Here is a 20,318-nt window from a genome sequence, read left to right on the forward strand (position 1 = left end):
ACTTAAAAAAATACACTTTGTATAGCTCTAGTGTGTGATCACACAATAGTACGCGAATTGTAGAACTATGGTTTGTACACTAACATGTAATCAAGTTGTTTGTATGACGAGTCACTCAATGGGGCTCCACACACACAATTATTCCTAACAAAGGCTCTTCCTCCTATTTTCTTCCAGTGGGGCTAAAGGAATCTTTTTTTTTTTCTTTTAAAAGCATTTGCTCAGAAGGATAATATAATACTTTTCCCATGTAGAACTGAAAGCCACAATTGAGAAACAAACCATTCAGTACAAACAGGGATCTTTAAAATGATATTGCTGTGTTCACTAGTGCGTTTGAAACCACAATCTTCCTGCATCGCTGCTCTGTGCTGCTGGAGGACCCTGTTCCTTCTCAGGCTGTGGTTTTTTGCTTTCTTCCATCCCACTCGTCTCATCATGACACTGCTCCTGTCACATGCAGCCTTGTACTCCGTTACAGATGAGCGGAAAATAAAGACGGATAAAAAACAGACCCACTTGAAAAATACCCAATCCTAAAAATTCTAATTTATTTAGTTTGAATAGGAGTCTATTTAGATGGGTTCTAAACAGGGCAGGTGATACGACTAGACGATCTCCCCTCACCATGTGCGGGACGCTGACATGGATGGGCCGCCTATTACCTGTGAATCTGCTGCTCCTGCATGTTTGTAAAGGGCTGAGTGTGAAATGAATTCAGATCCTTGGTTTGGTCATCTCTGAGTCTCATGACCGCAAAACAACCTCATGACCGCTGGTCAGCTTTGATTCTGTAGTCTTATTATAGCGTTCTGCAAACCTTAACCTCTTCCTACTAGGGAAAAGGTTTTGGACTCTTTCTGCCCATGGGGAATAACTGAAAATTCGTTAACAGAATCATTGGATCCCACTTCATTTAAAAACAACTGCACTACGGTTCCACTATTAGAGCTGATCGCTGACAAAGGATTTTGGTTGGAACCTTTCTTATACTGAAATCTGTCAAGAGTTAGTTAGTCTGGCCTCCATATTGTCTAAAATCAGTAATCTGTCAAGTTGATGATGCATTAAATAAAAATAAAGTTAGTATCTAGCATATATATATATATATATTTACACACACATTTATTTTACAGCAATCAACCATTAAATCAATGTAATTATATACATAGTGCGCGGTCCACCCAGGAGACATCTTACTCCACACTTCACGCAAATACCAACAAAAGAATTTATTGAAAAGAAATTGTTTGGGTTACATGGATGTATTGGAAGCAAATGTAATAAGTGCATTTAACATTGTGGTAAAACAATTACAAAATCCCCACCAACTAGCATACCACTGAATATTCCAATGTCAAAGCTGTAAACTGAATTTGCCATGTATTGTGCTACAAAAAAATCATCAATTCTTAGTCTCTTGGACGCTGCCATGTTTCCTTCAGCAACTACACAGTGTCAGCAGCCATTTTGTAAGCAGAATCAAAACTAATGACAATGCAGTCTATCAATTTCCTAGGATGTAGTGTCATTACTGAGGTACAAGGCACAATGCCTCATGCCCCAGTGATATCACTAAGCTCTAGAGAAGTAAATATTAGTTAAATCCATAAAATGGCTGCCTCCACCATGGATAAGTGATGGTAGTCCTTCAACAGATAGTCCAACTCTATATAGTTTCCATGTACAGGAACAAAGCGCACTCAACATATCGACTATATGCCTTAAGTTTTTCCTCATAGAATTTGTGATCGACATTTCAATTATTCAAAACAACAGCAACATACATTATTAGGGGGATTGATAAAACGGTACATGGCAGAGAAGTGGGAATTAGCAGAATTCCGAAAATAAAATGCAGCCAATAATTCTGCTTTACATTCACAGTAAAACATATTTACTACACAAACTTAAAGAGTATTATTTTCTTTAACACCCGAAAAGGAAAAAAGAACAGGTTGTCATGTGTGTGCAATCGGCTAGAACGGCCCTTTCGAACAGTCGCCATTGTGCATAGAACCTTTTCACAATTAACAGAGAGAGAGAATACGAGAAAACAAATCCCCACAGACAGTTGTCTGAACAGTATTAATACGTCAGTCACATGTATCATATATTATCCTGTTTTATCATTTAACATTAGCTTGCTTCAGAAATCTTTGTACAGAGTTTTCTTCTAAGACTTTCAGTGCTGGACAGGTAAAAGGGCTCCTTAAACGCAGGGTAATTATAATATAATAATAATATTAAACAGATCTTTAGTGGGTTACTTAAGTTAATGTGACTGAGCCATACAGTAAGTACACTGAGCACTGTGCATGTCTGTCTGTACACTTATAGTTTATTTTTTAACACGATTACATGCAAAGTTAGTCCCAATTATACCTTTCTTTTTTCTTCCACCAAATAACCATGTTTTAGCGGATATGATACATCTGGCATCTGAAGTATACTTTAATATATCTCGCTAGTGGCACCAAACTAGAAAGATTTACTTTAAAGGAACATCTACGGAGTGGATATATAAAACAAAACGCAAAATGAAAGTGTTCTGATTTGGACCATGACGCTAGAAGATATTCATCAGTGTCAGACTGATTTTCTATTTCACCTCCGTTAATAAGTAAAGCATTACCTGAAGCTCCTCCCACAGCTCCACTACATTGTTCTGATTGGGTACAGGTTAAAAAGCAGACTCTGACTTGCTGTGAGATATCAATGGCACTGCCCAATATATGAATTTTATCAGTCAATCCAGACAGTGCATTTGAGATGAAAAATGGCAGGGACATATTCAGTATATTTATATATTGATCATCTTAATAATACACGGCATTTGAGATAGATATATATATATATATATATATATATATATATATATATATATATATATCTATATATATATCTATCTATCTCAAATGCTGTGTACACACATATATATATATATATATATATATACATACACACACACACACACACACATATTGTATACATACTGTATATATGTGTGTGTGTTTATCCATGCCAAATAGTGGCTTTACTCTTTAAGACCTTGTAAACGCTATTTCACAATCTTTATAGCTCTCACTGTTAATATTTTATTTACATTCTCTTGGAAGAAAGGGTACAAATATTTTAAATTTAGGAGGAAACAGTCAGCCTATCTTCTGAATGTAGCGTTTCGACACCTCTACACTGAGGTGAGCTTCTCACGTCTGACAGAGGCAATTGTTAATAAACAGAATCACATTCACAGTCATCTGACAAGTGTGGCATTCTTTTCGTGGCGGTTACAGACGGCTCTAGCGAGCATTCTATAGAATGCTGTCACAGGTGATTTCGATCTCTGTCGGGTTACTATGCAAGTTCTGCTTAGTAACCACAGTGTCTGTCAACTATTACAGGCCGGGAGAGGGGAGCTGTGGGAAGCAGAAGTGGGAGAAGAAAGTACTTTTTTTTTTAAAATGTCTGCCCCCCCACATGCTAAGCTGTAAAAACAAATATGTAAATATTAAGCGGAGATGCCCTTAAAACCATGGGGGGGTTGACAGACAATACTAAAAACAGTGATGAAGTCTCAGTGTGTTTGTAGAGCTGTAAATTAAAACACACAAAGGACCGATATACTGTAATACTCTGTTTCATATATCGTCTGTGCCAACACAGAGCGTGTGTGCTCCCCATACAAATTATTTTTTCCCTGCAGGGCTCATTGTTTCAAGTGAATATAAAACATAAAGAAGAAAATGTAGGGTACATAGCTGCGTAAGGATTTTACTCATTGGTACAGAAGGCTCCACATTCTGGAGATACGTCATGTTATACAGTAATTTCAGCATATTGAAAATTAACACTTTAGATGGCAGCAGATCTTATCACTCCTAGTTAAACACAAATCATATGAATGCGATATGTTTGGTTTTAAGGTTTTGGGTTACCTAGATATAAGAAAAGAGTCACATTAACTAAGAAAAACTGTATTCTCTAAGTCAGGGTTAGCAAAACTACAGCATGTACGCTGTTTTGCAAATAGAGGTCTAAGGCTGGTCCCTGCTCTTAATGTATAATCGAAATATATATATATATATATATATATATATATATATATATATATATATATATATATATATATATATACATACACACACACATATATATTTTTACATTTCACAAGTCAAGAAGTTGTGAGTGCTATTGGTTTTTTGATGGCAGCCATTTTGTCCAGTGTAGCATGGGCCAAACTAGGCCTAGAAAAAGCAGATAAATCAACAGTTACAGAAATAATAAAACATTATTTAAAGTTTGGCTAAATTCCTCAGGGCCACAGAAAATAAATTAGTTGTGTTTCCATTTCACTGAAGCAGAGCAGGATATGGTGTCATGCGTCTCTTCATGACGGCTGTATGGACATTTTAAGATTTGAAGATCAACAACAGCTAGCTTTTGCTTTACTGAGCAAGGAGAAGAAAAAATGATTTTGGATATGGTACATGCATTAAAATCTAACAAAGTTGGGAATAGAACGCTTGTAAAATCAGTAACTTGGGGCTAGATTTACTAAGCTGCGAGTTTGAAAAAGTGGGGATGTTGCCTATAGCAACCAATCAGATTCTAGCTATCATTTTGTAGAAGGTACTAAATAAATGAAAGCTAGAATCTGATTGGTTGCTATAGGCAACATCCCCACTTTTTCAAACCCGCAACTTAGTAAATCTAGCCCTTGGTGTCTGGGGGCTCACAGTGCGTTTTCAAGCAATGCTAGCTAAGAATTTCATTTTTGGCACAAATCTCAACATGTAAATTTTGTGAAACAAAACTTTTTTTTCTTTCTTTTTACTGCAAAGTATTCTAAAATAAGTAACTAAAACACTTAATAATATCTGAATTTATCTATCATATGGAATATAGTCAGAGTTTCCATGAGTCTGTACATGCAAAGCCAAACCGCAATCCATTCTGCATGCATCAGTTAACTGCATGCACTTGCCTTTTACATGCATGTTGAGGAAAACGAACAGCAGATTTTAATCGACATGGAACAAGGCAAAAAGAACATTTTCTTTTTTAAAACCATTTTTTGACGTTTTACAGTGAAAAGAGATATCTTTATACAAATATATTAAATCTTCTAGTACATTCTGAGAACAGGGACGAGATCGGCATTTGAATGTGGACAAAAAAAAAACCCAGACAAAATGGAGACCTTGGTGCCAAGAGGGGCGTGCACACATTCATGGGAAAAGGGCTCAAAATTCTTGAGATAAAAGTGTAGAAAAAACATAAACCCTATTCCACAAACAATATGAAAAATAAAAATGCAATGACCATTAGCCTAAAACTAAATTAACTGCTCAAAATGAGCCAAAAAACAAGAAATTAAATAAAAACCTTCACAAATATAGCCTGATTGTTTACTTTTTTTTTTCTTTTTTTATAAAACTTTATCAGTAATACTCATAATGGAGATTCAGCTAATTCATATCACAGAATCAATTGAGATTGAATACAGTATATAAACATGCAACACAGTCATTGCATGATGTGTATCCCCCCCCCCAAAAAAAAAAAAAAACCCCAAAACAAATTCTGTAGTCAAGGAGATGCTTTTCTGTAATCCCCTTGGATTGAGTTGTTCTGCAAGGTCATTAACCACTAATTATCAATGTTTGATTAATAAGACTTTCCCAGCAGTTCTCTCCGACGTCTGGAAAGACATTAATGTAACGTTCCGACTTCACGCAGTATATAACATATGCCCTTTCTATTACCTCGTGGTTATGGCTAACATCTGCAGGTCAGAGAACCTTGGGCTGGGGTGTTTTAGACCCTACTAGTTGTATTTAACAAAATACGTTGTAAATATAGATGTGTGTGTTTTGAATGGCAACGGTTGATTTGGCCTTTCTAGAAATTAAGTAAAAAAACTAATTGCAGATCGAGTTTAAGATCACATCACGTACCTTCAACTGCGTTCTCATATAGCGACAATACATATTTATCGGTGTCTTTATAATACAACCCGCTGATCCAGGAACAGAAGGAAGACCATTGAGAAAATAACATTTTTTTTTTTTTGGTCTTACTCAACTCCCTTTTCCTTCTTGACAGACTTGAAATCCTAATCTAGTGTTGTCTATTTGTCCGCTTGTTATGATGGCACGGGAAGAGTGTTAGCTTACGAAGAGGCCGTGCCCAGAAATTAGGGTGGTTCTTATCGTTTTCATTATAAAGAACAACCTTTTTGTTTTTTTTTAAATCCTTCAAGAAATTATTTTTAACCCTAGAATTTACAGGTTATTTTTTGTTAGTTATTTTGAAAGTTGCAACCTTAAAATTGTAGGGTTAATACGTGTGCTCCCAAATGTACTATTCTCCGACTCAGTGCTCATGCCACACTTTGCAAGCTGGCATTTACATACAGATGGTTAATATAAGAAAACCCTTCAAAGTCGGCTTGATCGATGTTGGCGATGACCAGCTGGTCTGGTGGGGTCAGCACCGGTTGTCCTCTTGTGAAGAACTTGTCGAAGTTTTCAGCCCCTTTGCCACACTGTAAGAATATAGGAGAGTAGAAATAAAAATAAAATCCTTAAAAGAAAACGCTAAACATATCACTCTGGTTCATCCGATAGAAACGTTATCTTATAACATTCACCAATAGAACTATAATTGTTTCTTTATACAGACAAAACTTGAGAGGACTCGGTATAGCTATTCTTTTCTCACCAGCCCCCTGTAGGCTCCCGGATTTTGATTTAGATTTTTAATGAGTTCCAGGAAGGACGTCTGGTGTCGATAGAAACATTTCCACAAAACAACTAGTTCTACAACACAACACATTGGTCACACAGATTGAATAACCAGAATGCATTGCCAGGCATTGGACAATGACCCTACACACACTAAAATGGGGGTGGGGGAACTGTTCAACCCCATTTTTCTGCAATACCTTGTTAAAATAGAACCAATAGGATTGGACTTTAATGATGTACGGTGATCAGTTTAATGCCCTCCACTTTGTGCTTTTTTTGCAGCTTTTTGATTACCTTAACAAACCCTGCTCATCCTTTGTATTTCAAAAACGATAGAGGGTAGAGAGGATGGTCGTGTCTCTCTTTCTATCTACATAGATAAAACACTAGATATTTCTCCAACCACAGGCCATGTCTACGTGTATTTTTGTGACCACTATTATTGACTTCTGGTACGGAGGTCAGATGGTATAAAGGCCACCGCACAAGCTCGTACCGGCTCAGATATTGCTCACAGAGTGTCCGAGTGCTCTTGTAGCGCCTCTTCACTCAAATTTTTACAGACAGGTATCATGAGACTTTCCTTTCGCTAACATACATTTGTTCACATATGCTGTGTAAATAAATATGTGTAATTTGTTTTACCTCCGTAAAAGTTTCTTTATGTATTTCATATTATTCATAGCAATTCAGTAAACTTGAATTCTTGCTCACTATCTTTCTATTTGGTGTCAGACATAAAGGTTTAGCAAGTTAACTCTGCAGGGTTGTTCTCCCTAAATATGGTTTGGAATCAAAGCCTCCACTTTTAGTGCCCAGCTGTTGCCTGCTGATAGTTATTCCTTGAGTAACAATGAATTCTCAAGGTGGATTTTGCTGGCCTATTTCAGAAATTGGCTATGTTTGGGGAAGGAGTTGCCCTGTATTCTGAGTCACCCAAACAGAAATTAGAGACACTCTGCTCTTAAATATGTTCTTCTCTTAGTTGCTTTTTTTTTTTTGTCAGCAAAGGGGAGATGGAGTCAAAATGATAACTTATAACAAAATAAGAGACATGGGGGTAGATTACAGACCTAGCCAACCGGTGACTCTCCAGATGTTGTGAAACTACAAGCCCCAGCATGCTTTGCCAGTAAATAGCCAGACGATAGCTGGCAAGGTATGCTGGGACTTGTAGTTTCAAAACACCTGGCGATCCACCGGTTGACTAGGCCTAGTGTAGAACTAACCGCCCCGCCAAAAAACACCCGGTTTATTTTGCTGTTGGAAACTAAGGGGACATATTTTCTATGGGCAGACAGTGTACTTTTTTACCTAAAGCAGAACTTTGGTCTTATTCGGACCATGAGCCTACTCGTCGCAGCCTCGAAGATGCCCAAATTAGGGCACTGTAATAAATGTCTGAGCAGGCCCTTTGCTCTAAATTACTTTGATCTGCACAGGTTGCTGGTGACTTTAATATTCATTACTGCTGCAGGCAGCTTGCTATGAACTATACCTGGCCCTACATATGGTAGCTAGGATGCTGCATAAGGTCTATGCCTGAGAGAGGGGAGGCAGTGTCAAACTGTTATCTTAATTTACAATAAAGCTTTGCCCCAAAATTCAATTGGAAATTATTATTTTTTTAGTTTAGTTTAGTCTCCCTTTAGAATCTACATATGCGTCTTTCTCCTCGAAACCACTAGGCAAATATTTTAGGTCAAAGTTTGGTCTATGCCAAAAAATCTCAGTTTGGAGCGAAATATCTTTGGAATCTTTTCAAAACCCTAAAAGGGTGACATTTATATAAAAAAAAAAGAATGTTACACAGAAAAAACTGAGCAGCAGAAATGGATGTGGAATAAAATGCCCAATATTTAAAAAGACTTGTTAAAATGTCCCCCAACTGGCCTCTTTTTGGCCTAAGCACACATCTTATTTGCACCAAGGGGGAAGGAAATGAACATATGTAAAGCTCTTTTTATAAATGACCCATTGCAGATGATATCTGCAGTATTTTGTTGATACAAGCCGCCATCCAATGTCTATGTATGATTGAGACATCTGGTTTCATAAGACAATGCTATCACGAATATAATATAACGTTTCCCTGCAGACTGTTCCTCCTGGGGAATCAGTTGCAGTTGCTATCACTACCTATACAACACAAGTAGCTTTAACCTTACAAACTGCAGACTCTAATGGAGGAGGATTAATAATGTCTGTAAATGATGTGATGATGGCATCTGGAGAAGCGTGGATGGTCACCCCATAAGCCTCACACACCTTGTTACCTTACTCAGAACATTCCATATCACATGTAAACAATCAGCAAAATGTAGAAATGTTATGACAATTTTATCAACTGATTTCTCATGACTCCTGAACTGGCTGCAAAATGGGTATAATTTACACTCAATATAGACGCCCAGAAAAAACAGCGTGTTTACGCCCATATGTTGAGTCGTAGGCATCTCAATATGCATCCAGTTCTGCACCATATACGCTAGGTTTACATCACACATATACATAGCCACAGCCTGGTCATTAGCACAAAAAACGTCGGTGAACATTTGTTTTGATAGCGAAAAAACACATTCACTATTAGGCTTGATATAATAGAGGCGATACAATACTTCTTCTAACATACAAATGAAAGGTAAAAAAAAAATAAAAAAAAAATATACATTTTCCTTAAATCCTATATTATAAGGATGATCAATTCAGAAAGCTACTATCAGCTTTAGGGTCAATTCATAATCAGCCGAATCGGAAGCGGCCGTCATCAGCATCAGTGTGTATTTGCACCTACCATCTAGTGCTAAATATACAGTTACAGGTGCATATGTGTTTCCGTGCTGGTCTGCCTCAGGCGCATTTGCCTGAACATGCCCTGTACGCTGCCTATGGTAGACTGCCCCTTCCCCTTTCTGCCTCCCCAGGTGTAAGCAGGCGCATGTGGGCAACGCTGCATGTGTGTATATACATTCTACCTCTCTGGGGGATGCGCAGTGCACATTTTCTTAATTTCTGCTACGTATAATCGGGCCTACGTCCAAGTGGCCCTTCATGTTCAAGATGCTAAGATGATTCTAGTTCACCGATACATGGGACACGGGTTTGTCACATTCTAAGATCCTTTTGCAATAAGGCTTTTTATGTTATACATATTAATTTTGATTCCCTCAAAGACACTTGCATGCGGATTCTGGTTGGCGATCTAGGGGACAATGGTCAAAACCAAACCTTCTTCCCAACCGCCCTAATGTACGTTGCCAAGTTCACAATGCGTTTTAGCCGTGAATCTTTCCACACCCCGCAACGGTCACTCTGTAGGAGAGTCTGTAGAAACACTTCCACTGACTCAATGTAAACACCACCTATGCACTATATTATTATTTTATTTCTGTTTTAGCTGCATATAGCAAAATGTGTTTCAGAAATTAGACCCAGGTGTACATGTCTCGGAATGCAGGAAAGTCTCGCAAGAGACGCTCACTGGCCTTCTAAAGAGAGAGGTGCGACTCTCTGCTGGTTACTGGCTGGGTCCAGGAACGTCTCTGTCTTTTCGGTTTATTCTTCACTGGAAAATTGTAAAACTAAATACATAAAAAAACAAACCACACTTTAACAGGTTTTGTCTGCACATCTGGGTGAGATTTGTGTAATATGGTTCATTACTGCAAATCAAGGACATTGTGAGATGATATCCAGCGCTTGAAGCTTCAGAAATTCTAAAAAAGACGTTGTCCATTATTCCGCAGCAGACAACCTGTTCTCTAACAAGGTTTTATTCCTGGAGAAACGTTTATGCCAAGATAATATACATGAAATAGATGTTTTTTTTTACATCTGTCACGGCTGTGATGCGACCTGATATAACAGTCATCTCTTAGCAAAGGACATTGTTAAGGCCTCAACCTATTAGCCTATTTTATCAACAATATAAAAACAGAAGGCCACTGTCACTGCTGTGTATGTAAATGTAAATCTAACACAAAGCAGTGTAATCTTTCACACTTTTTTTTATGACAAAATTCGCTTCTGTCTTGAGGTTTTAACCCAGAAAAAGCATTCAGAAGGCAGCACATTTAGCTGCAATGACAGACATGTCTACAGCTATCACGGAATTAGGAGACATCCACAGTCTGTATTCTATACATCTCTAATATTTTACTTATAAGAAACAGATTAGAATGTCATCGCCCCATCCAGGTCAGCAGTTTTATGACCCCTAAACAATACAGACAGCCTTCCAGCGATGCCTGTGTGACTCAGCCTTCTAGTGTGTCTATACAATATAGAGAGCATTCTAGTGACTCCTATGCAATACAGAGAACATTCTACCGATGTCTATACAATATAAAGAGCATTCTAATGACTCCTATGCAATACAAAGAACATTCTAGCGATGTCTATACAACATAGAGAGCATTCTAGTTACTCTTATGCAATACAGAGGACATTCTAGTGATGTCTATGCAATAGAGAGCATTCTAGTGACTCCTATGCAATACAGAGAACATTCTAGTGATGTCTATACAATATAGAGAACATTCTAGTGACTCATATGCAATACAGAGAACATTCTAGTGATGTATATATACAATATAGAGAGCATTCTAGTGACTCCTATGCAATATAGAGGACATTCTACTGATGTCTATACAATATAGAGAGCATTCTAGTGACTCCTATGCAATACAGAGAACATTCTAGTGTTGTCTATACAATATAGAGAACATTCTAGTGACTTCTATACAATACAGAGAACATTCTAGTGTTGTCTATACAATATAGAGAATTCTAGTGACTCCTATGCAATACAGAGAACATTCTAGTGATATCTATACAATATAGAGAGCATTCTAGTGACTCCTATGCAATACAGAGAACATTCTTGTGATATCTATACAATATAGAGAGCATTCTAGTAACTGCTATACAATACAGAAAACATTCTAGTGATGTCTATACAATATAGATAGCATTCTAGTGACTCCTATACAATACAGAGAACATTTTAGTGATGTCTATACAATATAGAGAGCATTCTAGTGACTCCTATACAATAAAGAGAACAATCTAGTGATGTCTATACAATATAGAGAGCATTCTAGCGACTCCTATACAATACAGAAAGTAAACTATACCAAGCAGACAGCATTCACAGTGTGGGTGGCCCTAGCTGTAAAAGAATGATTGGCCTGGGAAGAAATGCCTCCCTGCCACAAAAAATGGTTTGTGGTAATCATCATCATCATCATCATTTATTTATATAGCGCCAACATACTCCGTAGTGCTTTACAATTGCAATCCTGCATAATTAATATTTAATCCAGGACAAATACGTTTTACCTTTATCGCAAAGGACAAGTTAGGTTAATTTGGTATTGGCATTAAATTTTCTAATTGTTATTTAAAAGTATATGTGTACTGTGGCACTGCCTATGCAGGAGAGCATCTAAGTCACGGTTGGGGTAAACCGGATAGGTTCCTTATATTGTAGTAATTTCATCCAAGTAATAGTGACTAATTATGTATGATTAGAGTGGTGTTACTGAAAGATACATATATATATATATATATACACATATATATATATATATATTTTCCTCCAGAAGAGGCAATGAGGATGTACATAATAATAACACTCAAATGATCTCAGTCTTATATGGTTACAAGGATTTGTTGCCTGATGACATGAAACCTTTGTGTAATCTCCTCTGTCTACAGCTACCTGGTGTGACAGGCTTTGTATAAATGTGATGCTGTAACAGTGGCCTTGACCTTTGACCATGATAATAGACCATATTTGATAAAACTAGGACACAGTGGTCAATTTGACATAGCTCACTAAACAACTGGTTTATGGCTGGATCACTGGATCTTTAAATGTACTTAACTTGCTTGTTTATGTTACATCTTATAATTGATGGGGACAATTTGTTCTGTCCTGTTTTCACATGTATCCTGGATTTTTCATTTCTTACAAGATTATTGATGTTTTGGTTTATAGAAAAAGACCTTTAACCATATTGGAATTGGACTTTACGCTAAATATTGAGAACGCACTTGGACACAACGGGATAAATTCGGTTTGATTCATCGTTTATTTTTCACTTTGTCTTTTCAATGCCGCTATAAAAATATTTTTCGAAAAACATTTAGTTTATGTTTTATTACAGCTTGTCCTCCATGGCTTACAGAGATGACAGGAAGGAGTAAGAACTCCACAACAAATCAGCTAATGCTTAGATTTAAGAATGTTTCAGCTTCTCTGACTGAGTTAAACAAGCTATCATGGAAAGCTTACTGACAGATGCAAATGACATTATGTTGGATGTCAATGACTATTCTTCTGCATCAAGTTTTTTATTAACTTGCGAACGGCACAGAACTTCAGACAGTGCCAGCCGCTACGGGATGCTTTGTGCAATCTTCATACCTCTATATAAAGCCAAGGTGTGATCACACCACTGTTTGTGAGATCAGCCGGATGTCTCAGCACCACACCACACAATACACGGGACATGTCTGACCTGTTAGTTAGTGTTTGTACAGATCCCATGGGAAGCACAGGGTGGATATTTAAACACATCTCTGTTGCTTAAAGACTTGAGTCAAAGGAAAAGTTCACAGACTAGTCTGTGTTGTTTTAGTGGAAAGTGTTGAAATCTGTCTTGTAATAGATATAATACGTGATGGTAATGTATTTAAAAAAACAATATATATATATATATATATATATATATATATATATATATATATATATATATATATATATGACAAGTTCTGCCTATTTACAGTAGGGTTTACATTATCCAATACAGAGAGGCCTGAGAATAATATCTATATAAACGGTTGGTTCTGATGTCATCAGTTATAGTCTTTCTAGAATAATGAGTTATGTTCTGTATTCTGCTGTACACATACTGATGAGAGTCTGCATGCAGGAGGCTGTGATAACAGGTAGATGATAAGTCTTACGGACTATACACGCGTACGAGTTCTCTGTGGCCTTACTTAAAGGTGTCCTACGTGGGACATGGTCCACTCTAGTGTTGCAGTATAACTTTAGTAATGACATTCAATGGGTCCAGCACAGCCCACATTTGTAATATACAACACAAGGTGTATAAGTCAGATAAACAGAAATAGTTGCCCCACTCTGCGATCTCAAACTAAATAATAGGATTTGCTGGAACATCCATTCCGGTGCCGCATCGTTCAACAGCAGTTATTACAGAACAGGTTACCACAAGGCTATACAAATACTAGCCAGGCACAGCATTTCAGGAAAGGTTTTTAATTGTTTTTGGCTTCTCAAACGGCAAAACAACAACAAGTTTCTGTTGTATCTGCGTTCACTGTGAAAACAGATCATGTCAAGATCCTCTACCTAACTCTTCTCACTGCCACCTCTACAACCTTTTATTTAAGATTTTTGTGTCATCTCTCTCTCTTGCCCCTAAAAAGGGGGAAGTGGCTGTGTCAAGTTGGCATAGCATGCCAAGCAACCCCCATGCCCTAAAAAACCCATGGATTGAACAGGCATCTTGGATATCACATTAATTTGCCCTCTGGGTGCACTACCCGATGAACAGAACTATATATGACCAGTACTTATTCCCACCACGAGCAGCAGACTACATACACTCACCCCTTTGGGCTTGAACGGTGGCTGGATCTCTCGGTTCTCCAGCTTCTCCCAGTCGATCCTCCTGAAGAAGGCGTGCTCTCTCACGTCCCTCTCCCCCTCCGGCCCGCACCCCAGACGTTTCACCGGGTGTTTCGTCATCAACTGTAAACCAAAGCATCCCCCACAGATTATAAATGGGAATAAAAAATAACCCACTTTATTCATTAAAAAAAAAAAAAGTTTGTCATTTAATTAAAGTGACACGTCATTTATTTTTTTATATTAGGTATTGTTTGTCTCCTGCTCTGCTGTCACTGTTGCACTCACTGTCTACAGAAAATATCTGTCTGACCGATAAGAAAGTGCAATCAGTGACACTTGCAGGCTCACGTTAAACACATATCTTTCACATCTGTTTATAATTCTGGCATAGTACATTATTTAGTAATGGAAGTAACCCCTTGTTATTCAGTGGGGACAGACCAAAAAGGTTGGACTCTAAAATAAATGGGAATAATTCTGAGATCTGCAGACAATTTATAGGTTAATTGTTGGACATTTCAGGGTGGTGCCAAAAATCAGGCTGATTAAAACATGGGGAACACCCATTACTGGGTAATGCATCATTTAAATAACTATTAACAATTAGCAACATGTTTGTATGACAAAGTGTAGTAAGTGGGTTAATCAGTGACTAATATACTGTGACTATAAATACCATTCAATATGACATTGTTTTATTGATATAAGATTGCTAGAACAGACAAATCCACTGCGTATTAGGGTTTTGGTATTTTATTCCCTCTGGATTACATTGTTGAAGTAAATACTCATTGCCTATATTTAAATAATATAATCGTTTGTGTGCGTGTTTTATTTATTTACTTATTATATGTTTGTACAATGAAGGAAGCATTTTAAAGATTCCAATCCAAATCCCATTATACTGGGATTAAACAACGTTTTGGCAAAATTGATACTCCAGGGCTCCAATTTGTTTCTACCATTACTCCGGAACCCACAGGTCAGGGGTGCCGGGAAGATGGGCTGGTAGTCTTCTTGAAGGAGCGATGCCCTGGGTGCATGGCCCTCACCCCATAAAGACGCCAGTCTCACGCTGACTAGGCTGGATCTGGTTCAGATTACAACAGGTAGAATCCACGCTGTGTGTTCCTGTATTATTAGATCATTGGTTCAGTCTGTCTATCTGATTCCATTTTAGCAGGTGGAGGGGGGTGAATGCTGCCTACTTTTATTTATATATTTTGGTGTTTTCCAATTAATTTCAAAGGCGTTTCCATAGAAATACGGCATCTGGTGGAAGGAACAAGGGCGAAGCAATTCAGACTTAACACTGGGAAATGTAACATAGTTGATGTGGTAGATAAAAAGACACCAGTCCATCAAGTTCAACCTATTTTGGATCTCCTGCGATCCTGCACTTATATTTGAAATTGATCCAGAGTAAGCAACCGCCAATCTGTTGTGAAAATTCCCCCAGACCCAATATTGCAGTCCAATTTTTACCCTATATTCACTATTATCCTTCATTTTAATTAACGGTCGTATTCCTGGATACACTTTTTTCGCCTAAAATTTGTCTAACCCTTTCTTAAACATATCTATTGAATCTGCCATCACAACCTTCCCTGGCAATGAATTCCATCTCTTGACTGCCCTTACTGTAAAGAACCCCTTCCTTTGCTGGTTGTGAAATTTCCTCTCCTCTTACCTTAGTTGGTGACCGCGTGTCCTGTGTATAGTCCTTGGGGTAAACAGTCCCAATGAAAGTTCTCTGTATTGACCCCTAATGTATTTGTACATAGTAATCATATCTCCCCTTAGACGCCTCTTTTCTAAAGTAAACATACCTAAACTGGCTAACCTTTCCTCATAACTTAATGATTCCATATCCTTTACCAATTTTGTCGCCCTTCTCTGAACCCTTTCTAGTTCCAAATTATCTTTTTTATAGAATGGTGCCCAGAACTGTACTACATATACAAGATGAGGTCTTACCAACGATTTATACAGTGGAAAAATTACACTGTCTTCCCTTGCATCCATATCCCTTTTTATGTATGCCAATACTTTATTTGCCCTTGCAGCTGCTGCTTGACATTGAGCACTATTGCTAAGACTACTGTCTACGAGCACTCCCAAATCCTTTTCCATTATATATTATCCTAAATTAATTCCATTTAATTTATAGATTGCGTTCTTGTTTTTGATCCCTAAATGCATAACCTTACATTTATCTATGTTAAACCTCATATTCCATTTGGCCGCCCAATCCTCTAGTTTATTTAAGTCCCTCTGCAGAGAAGCTACATCTTGCTCTGATTTTATTACCTTACAGAGTTTAGTGTCATCTGCAAAAATAGAAACTTTACTCTCTAAACCATCACCAAGGTCATTAATAAATATATTAAAAAGGAGTGGTCCCAGCACGGTGCATTGTATGAATGGCAGTGGGATCCCCCAGACATCCCTTTAACACTTGCTACATCTGTTTATAGAGGTATCGGTTATGAAACGACAAAACAGCAACAAATTTAAGATTTTTGCTTTAAGTAAAATTTTCCATCAAGTCATGTCGGATTTGATGTTTTAAGTCGTCTTTACATAATTTTCTCACTACTTAGGTGGTAAATTAAAATCAAATTTTACATCTTTTCATTAGGATTTGCGTGTTAAATGAAAACGTTCCTAACTAACGGATGGATTTTCGACCTTCATCTCTGTGAATTCCTCCTTGTGCTGTGGATATTTACGGGATAGCCCTTCCCTTTCAGCAGATGATAAATGAAGGCCATTAGCAGCAACACATTCACTCTGAGGGCATAAAACTGCCATGTACTGGCTCAGTGTGAGCAGAAGAGTCACATATTTTCTTTACATTATTTAAGAGTCTTGTCTGATTTTTTTTTTCGCAATGGACAGAAATTCCCAGCGCATATTAATCAATGGTGGAAATTCAGGAGCTGCAGTACAGCATCTAATGTGTGTGTGTGTGTGTGTGTGACAGGGTCACAAGAGTAACCAATCCAACCAAAGAATAACGCTGCCCTTGCTGGCTGTAAGGAGGACTGTGCACAGATCAACTCTATAGTGAGTGAGGTTCAACTTCTGTGATTCAATAGCGAGCTGGGTTCTGCCTGGGTCACTGAAAGCATCTACTGAGGACATTCCATTAATTCTAAACGTTGTGCCAAACATTCCGCACAGAACAACGGCAGCTGAGCCTGTTCCGTCAGTCCACCTGATCACCGAAGTCTTGTAGTCAAAGGGTAAAAACAGAGGCACAGAGTGCAGTAAACAACAGGTCCTCAGTTTCACACTTCATAGAATGATAATACTGTAAACCGAAGATGTGATGTTATCCAGAGACAAGCAAACTGTGGATCTCCATCTGTTAATGGTCCCAACAAGCCTTGCACAATGGCTGGAAAGCCACAAGTTGATTGTCATGGGTAATGGCAGAGACAGCCAATCAGGTCTTAGCTTTTATAAGTCAAGAGCAAGAAAGTATATGAAAGTCGATATTTGATAGGCTGCTGTGAATTACAGCCAATATGTGCTGTACGTAAAGGTATAATTAAATGATTGCTCAGGTGATTTAATATCAACAACCTCTTACCCCTTTGCATATTGACACTGCTTCCTTGGACATGGATTTGGGATACGAGACGTTATGTTCCATAATTGACTGGAAGAGCTCGTCTTCATCCTCACCATCAAACGGAGGCTAGAACAAGAGAAATGTTACACATATCTGGGTCTGCAGCATATTACAGTAAGATTACCAGGATTTCTCAAGTTACTGGAATAATCTATAGCAGAGGAGCTTGAACAGTGAGGAGTAATAGTACAGTGAACCTTTAAAGCATACAGTGCCATTGATATTGGCTTTAGAAGTATTTTATTCCATAGTTATAGTAATTATCAAGTAACCCAGCACGGAGCTTCTCACAATATAAAACGTACACGAGACAATGAACCCATGTCAAACACACATAAGCTATGATTTGTACTGCATTTCATCAGCCCTGAGCATAACACAGAATACTCAGTATGCAGACTGAACTCCACCTCGGAACAGCGAAAGAAGCTGAGGTTCTGTCAAAGGACAACATGCGTGGACAGAATGATTAGTACTTCAGGGATCCACAGGAACAATGCAATGTGTACGCTGGAGAAGGATGTGGGATTGGACATTACAGAGGGATGCCCTGTAATAAAGCAGTCTGCAGCATGATGAACAGAAGATCTTATCTACATATACAAAGACTACAGGTTGTAGAAAATAGTGAAGGTTGCACTGTGTAATTACCTGTCCCGCCAGCATCTCATATAGCAGTACACCATACGCCCACCAGTCCACGGATCTCCCATACGGTTGATATGCGATAATCTACAGTGGAAAGAGACGAATACAAGGCAGGTTTATATTAATGCCTGCCTGAACCTAACCTACATATATACTTAATACATATATAGCAGTTCCAGTGAAAGGGCAGCACTACTTATAATTCAGAGACATGCCTGACAATAACAACTCTTAGAGATCTCACGCATGAGTATTGCGCCATCGAGTTATCAGAAAACCCAAACTTAAACAATACACGGCTACGGATTCTCATACAATTAGAAAAATAGATCCATACAAAACAAGCAATGGAACATAACGGAATCTGGAGAGGCCTTTTACATATAACATATACATGTCTGACAGTTGTATTAAAGATTTCTTCCTCGTGGAATGAGGCTACAACCCAAACCACAAATAGTCCTTGTCAAACAAGACTATAACCGAAGCCACAAATAGTCCTTGTGGAATGAGGCTACAACCCAAACCACAAATAGTCCTTGTCAAACAAGACTATAACCGAAGCCACAAATAGTCCTTGTGGAACGAGGCTACAACCCAAGCCACAAATAGTCCTTGTGGAACGAGGCTACAACCAAAGCCACAAATAGTCCTTGTGGAACGAGGCTACAACCAAAGCCACAAATAGTCCTTGTGGAACGAGGCTACAACCAAAGCCACAAATAGTCCTTGTGGAACGAGGCTACAACCAAAGCCACAAATAGTCCGTGTGGAACGAGGCTACAACCAAAGCCACAAATAGTCCTTGTGGAACGAGGCTACAACCAAAGCCACAAACAGTCCTTGCGGAACGAGGCTACAACCAAAGCCACAAATAGTCCGTGTGGAACGAGGCTACAACCAAAGCCACAAATAGTCCTTGCGGAACGAGGCTACAACCAAAGCTACAAATAGTCCTTGCGGAACGAGGCTACAACCCAAGCCACAAATAGTTCTTGTGGAACGAGGCTACAACCAAAGCCACAAATAGTCCTTGTCCAACGAGACTATAACCCAAGCCACAAATAGTCCTTGTGGAACGAGACTATAACCCTAGCCACAAATAGTCCTTGTGGAACGAGGCTACAACCCAAGACACAAATAGTCCTTGTGGAACGAGGCTACAACCCAAGCCACAAATAGTCCTTGTCCAACTAGACTATAACCCAAGCCACAAATAGTCCTTGTGGAACGAGACTATAACCCAAGCCACAAATAGTCCTTGTGGAACGAGGCTACAACCCAAGACACAAATAGTCCTTGTCAAACGAGACTATAACCCTAGCCACAAATAGTCCTTGTGGAACGAGGCTACAACCCAAGACACAAATAGTCCTTGTCAAACGAGACTATAATCCTAGCCACAAATAGTCCTTGTGGAACGAGACTATAACCCTAGCCACAAATAGTCCTTGTGGAACGAGGCTACAACCCAAGACACAAATAGTCCTTGTCCAACGAGACTATAACCCAAGCCACAAATAGTCCTTGTCCAACGAGACTATAACCCAAGCCACAAATAGTCCTTGTGGAACGAGACTATAACCCTAGCCACAAATAGTCCTTGTGGAAC

The 20,318-nt window shown here is 38.4% G+C and overlaps 1 protein-coding gene across 3 annotated transcripts in view; it reads right to left on the reverse strand.

Annotated features, from left to right (window-relative positions):
- Positions 1 to 1,213: 1,213 nt before the first annotated feature.
- Positions 1,214 to 20,318, reverse strand: part of PRKCA (protein kinase C alpha) — a 229,764-nt gene continuing 210,659 nt past the window's right edge. For all 3 annotated transcript variants that reach the window (XM_075178035.1, XM_075178034.1, XM_075178036.1), the window contains 4 exons: positions 18,710 to 18,790; positions 18,017 to 18,124; positions 14,398 to 14,538; positions 1,214 to 6,550 (listed from right to left, as the gene is read on the reverse strand). In XM_075178035.1, the coding sequence (XP_075034136.1) occupies positions 6,386 to 6,550; positions 14,398 to 14,538; positions 18,017 to 18,124; positions 18,710 to 18,790 (495 nt within the window). In that variant the 3' untranslated portion in view covers positions 1,214 to 6,385. The remainder of the gene's footprint in view (positions 6,551 to 14,397; positions 14,539 to 18,016; positions 18,125 to 18,709; positions 18,791 to 20,318) is intronic.

The sequence above is a fragment of the Mixophyes fleayi genome, chromosome 6 (genome assembly GCF_038048845.1).
Source record: "Mixophyes fleayi isolate aMixFle1 chromosome 6, aMixFle1.hap1, whole genome shotgun sequence".
NCBI classification, from domain to species: domain Eukaryota; kingdom Metazoa; phylum Chordata; class Amphibia; order Anura; family Limnodynastidae; genus Mixophyes; species Mixophyes fleayi.